Here is an 8,683-nt window from a genome sequence, read left to right as displayed (position 1 = left end):
CTAATTCAGCTTGTTTATTTTTTATGCACTGTAGTGTGTTCTAATGATTTGGAGGTTACTGTATTCCATGTTAGATGTAGAGCTGTTTCTCATTCATGGAAAAATTACAGGATTAGGTAAAGACAAGTTCACTTACACACAGACGGCATACGCACACACTTTATCCGCATACAGAAATTATGTACACATGCACACAAAGGGTGACTGACGTATATTATGACCAACTCGTACAGGCACATGCACAGTTCCTTTGTAAACAGTTGAGATAGAAGGCTGTTAAGGGTCAGGTTGTATTACGTTGCCTCACACAGCAGTAGGTATTGTGCTTTTAAGGACCTGACTAGCATTTCTAGCACATGTCGGTCTGGCTTAGCCAGACAATCAGAGAGAGAACTGCCTTGTCTGACATCTTAAAAGCTAAAATGGTTGAAATAATGTGGAAATAGAAACGACTCAGAACAAAGGCATTATTTCATGTTGGATTGGTTTTCATAACATTGGGTGTAGGTTTGTTACTGGGTGTAACGATACATTTAACAGCGATATGATGCGTATCAAGATACATGAATGATATTGGTTCATTCTGGCGATACAATTCAATGATTTGAAATGTGATTCGGTGTGCAGCAAAGCACAAGTATTCACTACATCAGTGATACTCAAGCCCGCGGACCATTATGACTGGCCCACCAATGAAAATCTAAAAAAAAAGAAAAAAAAATCTGGAAAATGAAATAAAAATAAATAAATCTGAATGAAGTTATCTTTAATTACATTATTATAAGTAATACTATTAGAGTTGTACTATTACTCGAACGAAAATAAAAGCTGGGGGGGGGGGGGGAGATGCAATGCAAATGAAAGACATATACTGTGTATCCCTATTCCCTGACATAATTTTATAGCTAAACGGACCGAATTCTATTTTATTTGAATGATGAAACCCAGCTGCCATTAATAGTTGGAAATGGAAATGGAAATTGCGGAAATTGTAATTGCGGAAATGGTGGAAATGGAAATTGCGGAAATTGCGGAAATGGAAATTGCGGAAATGGTAATTGCGGAAATTGCGGAAATGGAAATTGCGGAAATGGTAATTGCGGAAATGGTGGAAATGGAAATTGCGGAAATTGCGGAAATGGTAATTGCGGAAATTGCGGAAATTGCTCTTCACTTATACGTAGCTATCTATTTTCAGGTAGATTGTTTTATTTTACTCAGTCAGCCATATCACTACTCATTTGTTTTCATGAAAAAGGTCATAGCTGGGTAATTATTTTCAGGCAAATTGTGTTTATTGTATTTTATTTTACTCAGCCATAACAATTTATTTTCTGTTAACCAACTTGCTGGCTGGCAGGCAGGCAGACAGCTACTCATAGACAGGCAGACAGCTACTCACAGGTAAATCTATTTGAGTATCCCTGCACTACATTAAAATCCAGTTAAGCATTCTGAGCTCACCCTCACATCTCTGCACATCCCCTGCTATGCTGTGGTGTGTAACATAACGGGTGTTTGTGCGCACAAACACAAGAGACGAGGCAGCCAATCAGGACAGGTGACTACGGCAGCCAATTAAATGATAAGTTGCCACTACCAACCTGATAGATTGTAGACCAGCCTGCTTCACAGTAACTGAATGAACTGGCCGTTTATATAGCTGGCCACTAATGAGAAGTGAACACAGGTGAGATTGGGGAGTGAGTGACAGCAGGTGGCCAGGAGGAGGGTTGCTGTCTAGGATGACTTTTTTCTACAGTGACTGTATAGTATTCTGTATGTAAATACCAATCATCAGTAGATACGTACATACAGTACCTATTGGCGAATAGTGACAAACCCCTTACAGAATGCACTGGAGTCTATGGGCATAATTGTCACTATTTCAACTTACATGAACCATGAACGGCGCTGTTTTCTACCCCCTCAATGGGGAAACTCTCAATAGAAGGCTCTGGGTAGCCCTAAATGGAAAAGTCATGGAAGAACTCTGGTAGAAGAAGAAGAAGAAAAGGGAGCTCCACCCCTTTGTTGCTTGGCCTAATTATTATCTTGTGTGCCAACAACAGAGAGGGAGTTGAGGTCACGACAGCAGACATGTTGGTACTGAACAGAAAACAGCAGAAAAACCTTGTCCATGTCCACTGTTTGTTATGACAACAACACTGATCTATTTCTATACTTGACTGAGGGAGAGAGGGAAATAAAGAGAAAAGAGAGGGAGGGGTGGCAGAGCGAAAGCAAGGGATAAAGAACAAAGTTGGGAAGAAGACAGCTGGGGTTAAGAGAAAAAGACCTTAATCTCAACTATGTTATATTCACTATGGGGTTTCCCAGCCCTCGGCTATGACAGAGCAAAAATGTGAATATTGTGTTTTGATTAATTATGTCTGTACGGAGAATGAACAAGAGAGAAAGAACAAGGAACAGGTTAGGAAGATGATAAAGGTAGAGAGAACAAGAGAGTGAGTGAGTTTGATGAATGACAGCAGCTCTGCAACATGTTCCCTAGACAGACAGTGGAAAGAAATAAGAGGAGAGATAGAGTGCTATACTGTACAGAAGATTAAGATAAACGGGATAACGAATAGTTCAAGCAAACTGACAGTGGCTTAAGTACTGAAGAGCAGGCAGCCGTCTGGGACCAGGGCAAGTTCCGACCAGTCATTGGTCAGACAACGACAACCTACCTCAAACCCTTACCTAACCATAACCGCAAGCAGCGCATGTTCGCCAACCTTAACGCATGTTCAACCATAATCTGGTCGCCAACCTTAACGCATATTCGCCAAACACAGCGAGCTTACCACACCAGCTTTAAACACCAGTTTAACATCCCAAAGTCAGTTGAATTGATTGTATAATTGACTAAACATGGGTAAATTACCTCAAGGTGGGCTCCTGAACATAAACTCCTATTATTACCGTTAAAACACAACCACCCATCTAGTGCCAAGGACCATGTTAGACCCTAGAAAATCTACACTGAAAACACAGAGGACTGGTGCAGTTGGTGGTTTGGTTGGTGTCATGAACAGACTTAACCATGACAACAGGAGTGAAAGCCAAAAAAACGTATTGTACGTATTTATTGTAAACTAGTCAAACCAAAGCATATTTAACGGTTAAAGTGGGGTGTGAGTCATCAGTTGTATCAGTAGTGTAGTGCATGTATGGATGTGTGAGAAATTGAGAATGTAGTGCATGGGCAGGTGCATTAACCAAAGACCAAAAGAACCAAAACCAAACAATGTTTCCTGGGAAGGAGTGAGGGGGAGAATGGCCTTGACCAGCCTGCTTAAGTACTCCTAGCCAGATTGGAGTCAGGTGTGCCTCTTCCACTAGGCACACCCCTGCAGGCTGGTCTCCTCCTCCTACACATGGACAGAGAACAACACTATCAGAACAGTGACATCACACAAAGAGGATGGGTCATCACAGTTGGTCAGGAGGAAGACATCTGTGGTTTTGGAGACAGGCAGCTTTGTAGTGGAATCCACCAACACAGGAGCCAGTCACTAGCAGGGTCCACCTATCTACAGTAGTAGCAAAGTATACAGCCAACCGCTCATCAGACACCACCTACAGTAATCAATGAGCCACACACACATTACTATTCAATCACACACACCAATGAGGGGAGAAGACATGCACAAGGACAACACCACACAGAAAAATACAATAAAAGGCTGATAATAAAATATTAATAATATCACTTGATAGTATCAAGTGAAGATAGACAGGAAAGAGGGAGAGAGAGAAGGGAAGAGACGTGCAGCAACGGTCATCATGAACGGGCCTGTGGCGTAAGCTCACAGGGCCTATATGTGGCATGTGCCCATGGACCACTTGGCCAGCAGGCGCCCTGGAGGTGTAAATCTTGTAGTCCTGCAGTCAGGCGTCTTCTTTGTCACTGCGTAATCACTGTCTGATTGGAGATTACGCCTGGCATTCACACATTCATGCGTGACAATGCACACATACTGTATACACACAGGCATGCATGGCCACATGAATACTAACATGAACTGTATGTAGTATGGTGCACAGTAAAACACAGTGTTCATTTACTACTCTTTGATTTATATTTAGTTCTTTCGTACACTTTTTTTGTGACTATAAAATCTCCCACATACTTTGTGCGAGAAATGTAGCCTCTGAGATGTAGTGGAGTACAAGTAAAAGTACTGAAAACTGTTAATACTCCAGTAAAGTAAACAATATACCATAGTATGTACTTTGTATCTTTACACCACTGAGCTAAAGCCATATTTCTCCGTCTGGCTTGCTCAGTACTGCAGCTCTCTGCTGTGAGTGTTAACAGCCTTCATGCCACCTTATAATAATAATAATATATACGATTTATATAGCGCTTTTCTGGGTACCCAAAGTCGCTTTACAGAACAGAAGTACAGACATTTTTATTAGAAAGCTAGTTAAAAGATTAAAAGGTTAAAAACTAGAAATCTAAATAAAATATCACACCCGTGTGAACTGAGTGGTGCAATTCCCCCCACCTCTCTCTCGCTCTCATATCAGGCGACACAGCAGCACTATCCCTCTCTGTTTCTGGCGCCCCCTACTGGTACGAATAAGTAATATACTCGTGCTCACACAGGCATAGGCACAGGCATAGGCACGGACATTGCTGGTTGTAGGAGTGGTTGCACCACTCAAAAAAGGACAGACAAGAAGGGTGTGTGGGGGGCGTTATGTAGGGAAAGCCAGTTTGAAAAGGTGGGTTTTGAGTGTGCTTTTGAACATTTCGAAGGTGGGGGCAGCTCTGATGTGAGTTGGGAGTGAGTTCTAAAGAGAAGGGGCGACCACTGCAAAAGCCCTGTCTCCCCAAGTTCGTTTGTTGGACTTGTGGGGTTCCAGTTGGTTGGCAGTGCTTGACCTGAGGGAGCGAGAGGGGACAAGGCTGCAAGTATGCAAGAGCTCAAGTGCAGCAAGTCTGAGCAGACTGCCGCCCCCAACACTGTATATACACTTATACAGATGACTATCGACTAGATGACCATGAAGAAGGAAGAACTGCACCTAAAGTCACACCGCTTGCACCCTGGGCACAATAAATATAGTATGCTTTAGAGTGCATAGCTGACATTTGGCGGAAGTAGCAGGACTTTGGCGGAAAAGTACCGCTCAAGGAAATGACGTTGACGACGCATTACAATCTGTTTACCTTCTTCGTGAATGAAACAGGTGTTGTGATTAGTCAAAAGAATAGTGTATCCGGGGGGAAATATATCCGATGGATGTTCCGTCCCAACATTTCCACCTATGCACTCTCACGCCTTATATTGTGACCAGGCGTTTCTCTTCGCAGATGAGTAAGGCTGGGATCGAGGCTACACCGGTTGGGACTGCAGGGATTGCGATCGATTCATGCAGTCGTGAACAGAGTTGGTACAGTATAGGCAAACGGTGGATTTCAACCAATCCACTTCTAAAATGTTTGGTTTACAGTGCATCCATAAAGTCATTTGATAGAAATATTAATATGCTGTTTTTGCAATAAAACGAAATCACACACACACACACACACACACACACACGCACACACACAGAAGACAAAAATGACAAAATCAATTAAACTCTTGTCACTGTTTGCTGTTTATATGTACAATTAATATCATAGTTTTTAACAAAATATAAAATAAATAACATTAATAATACTAAGAGAAATGCATTCTTAGTGACCAGTCTGGTTAAGACTGAGCCATCTTTTGTTTGTTTGTTTGTTGTCGTCCCTCTCTCCCCCAAAACTACACCTCCCATGAATCACTGGGGGTTGGGTTTGTAACAATCATAATAACTATTTTTCATCTTAGTTTTTCTTTTTTTTGCACCTGAGATGAACCTCCCGCCCCCTCCTCGAATCAACCAACCATGGCACAGCCAGGAGGCCTCCGGCAGCCAATCACAGCAGTGGCCTCCCGAGTGGGGCCACATAATACAGTGGTCAGGTCAAAGTTCAGAGGTCACGCGGATCAGCAGCAGTAGTGCCCAGACAGGTTGTCGTGTGTGAGTGTGCGTGTGCGTGTGTGTGTGTGAGTGTGTGTGCGCGCGTGCGCATGTACGTGTGTGTGTGTGTGTGTGTGTGTGTGAACATATTTTATGGAACTCCAGTGTTTTATTGCATCATCATGGGTGCAGAGGATTGGCTGGCGTTTGCAATGTCTGGGTGATCCAGGATCATTACTTAATTCATTACTCGAGTCTTCTTTTGAAAAAACTCAGGTGGCGAGGAGAGGACCAAATCATTATAATTCTATAATCATCCTCAGACACATGTATACATTATGTACAGTTCTCTCTATAAAAAATACTTTGTCTGTCCATTTGTAAATCAGTAGTTGAAGTGAGTCGTGGTCAATCTCTTTGTCCATTTTTCTCTCTTTGTCTCTGTCTGTCTGTCTGTCTGTCTGTCTATCCATCCATCAATCCGTCTGTTCATTAATCACAGCTTGGGCAACAATGATAGATTGAGTGAAGCGGGAGAGAAAGAGAGTGAGAGAGGGAACGAAAACAGAAGAGGCAAAACAAAACAAAAAGACGTAACAGGAGCCCGGGTCTTCTGTTTGGTTAGCACGAGGAGGGACGGATGGACCCTGTGTTTTACAGTGGAAAAAACAGAATCCAAGACGACAGTTCATGCCGTGACAGCCATAGAAATCAGAATCAGGTGTTTAGGGGTGAAGTCAGGAGAATCTCTCATCCATTGGCTGATAAGGCAGACTGGTGGGTGGGAGGGGCTTCCACTGAGAACAGAGCTAGTACAGTACCTAGAACAGTGGTTCTCAAACGTTTCTATGAGCTAGGAAGGACCCCTTGGGCAGACCCCACCACAATATTTTGTTCCATGGATCCCCACACAAAATGTGTTATTAAAAGTTGCTCAAATGTTTCCACAGGAAAACAAATTGTAGAGGAGAGGACAACGTGACAAAAGGAGACGAGAGAAAGAGGTCTTTTTACCTTCTGACAGACAGGACTAAAGAGGATCGGTTGTCCCTGAATCATAGGAGTGAGTGTCTCTCTTTACGACTTCCCTAAGACAGTGGTTCTCAACCTCCTGGAGCAGGACCCACTTGAAAATCCACCGCGTTTCTTGAATATGATTTTGTTAAATATTAGTTATGTTATCATTAAAATCTTACTATTTGCCAATTAGGGGGCCCATTTAATTGCTATATCCTCATGGCCCACCAGTGGGCGCCGAGCCACAGGTTGAGAACCACTGCTAAAGGACTAGTGGGAGGCGAGGAGGAGGTACATGTTTCTCTATAGGACTAGGAGGAGGAGGTACTTGTCTCGGTCTAGGAGGAGGTACTTGTCTCGGTACTTGTCTCGGTACTTGTCTCGGTACTTGTCTCGGTCTAGGTCCTAGACCGAGACAAGTACCTCCTCCTAGACTCTAGGAGGAGGTACTTGTCTCTGTCTAGGACTCGGAGGAGGTGCGCGAGCCCCCGTGCAGCAGCGAGCGGTAGAAGCCAGAGGCCAGGAAGCGTGGGTATGAGTCCCTGTGCATTAGCGTGTAGATCTGCAGCTGGGCGTCTTCGAAGGTGTGAGGCGTCGGCTCCTCCATCTTTCTGTTGATCACCTCCCTCACCCGCGAGTCCAGACTCACCTGCAGGGGAGGAGGAGGGAGGCAGGTCGTTATCAGCAGCACAACATCCATCCAAACCACGTCCAACCACACCCAACATCCATCCAACCATCTGTCCAAAACAACTCCAACCACACGCAACATCCATCCAACCATCCATCCAAACCACGTCCAACCACACCCAACATCCATCCAACCATCTGTCCAAAACAACTCCAACCACACCCAACATCCATCCAACCATCTGTCCAAAACAACTCCAACCACACCCAACATCCATCCAACCATCCATCCAAACCACGTCCAACCACACCCAACATCCATCCAACCATCTGTCCAAAACAACTCCAACCACACCCAACATCCATCCAACCATCCATCCAAACCACGTCCAACCACACGTCCAACCACACCCAACATCCATCCAACCACACATCCGATATTATCTCAACGTGTCAAGTCACACCCCTCCCTAGCAGTGATGTAATGACAATATAGAGTGTGTATGCGCGTGACATCATCATCAAACCCGGAAGTTATGCAGGAATGCCTATACTACTTTCTGGACATACATCCAAACAGAAAAGTCCTATCTGATTGCATTAAACAACATTGAACAATGTTAAACTCACTTTGCCTGTTGCTTTGCCACTCGATGTGCCATTCACTTTAAGCATGTGCATCCCCTCTATACTACAGCATCAAGTGAAGTCACAGCAGGCCTTTTTTACACACACACATGCATGCATGCATGCGTGTGTGTAAAAAACACCTTGTCTGGGTTTACATATTTATAGAACACTAAACATGCTGTTTAGTGTCCTGCTGGCAGAGCATACAGTTTGTGTATACGTGTGTGTGAAGGTGTTTAGATTGCAGTTATTCACACTCACACATGCATGAACGCACAAGCAAGCAAGATATAAATAGCAGCAGTGTAGCAGACAGGCATACTGAACAAAAATACATTTGGTGTACAACATTTGTACACCAAATGTATTTTTAGTTCAGTCAATTACTTTACTGCATGTGTGTGTGTGTGTGTGTGTGTGTGTGTGTGTGTGTGTG

The 8,683-nt window shown here is 43.6% G+C and overlaps 1 protein-coding gene across 2 annotated transcripts in view; it reads right to left on the bottom strand.

Annotated features, from left to right (window-relative positions):
• Nucleotides 1-7,435: 7,435 nt before the first annotated feature.
• The window catches only part of rgs19 (regulator of G protein signaling 19), a 13,127-nt gene continuing 11,879 nt past the window's right edge, over nt 7,436-8,683 (bottom strand). For both annotated transcript variants that reach the window (XM_080763858.1, XM_080763857.1), the window contains one exon: nt 7,436-7,636. In XM_080763858.1, the coding sequence (XP_080619984.1) occupies nt 7,448-7,636 (189 nt within the window). In that variant the 3' untranslated portion in view covers nt 7,436-7,447. The remainder of the gene's footprint in view (nt 7,637-8,683) is intronic.

The sequence above is a fragment of the Protomyctophum bolini genome (genome assembly GCF_963924005.1).
Source record: "Protomyctophum bolini genome assembly, chromosome: 5".
NCBI classification, from domain to species: Eukaryota; Metazoa; Chordata; class Actinopteri; order Myctophiformes; family Myctophidae; genus Protomyctophum; species Protomyctophum bolini.
The sequence above is the reverse complement of the archived record's forward strand: the minus strand, read 5'-3'. Positions and strand labels throughout refer to the sequence as shown.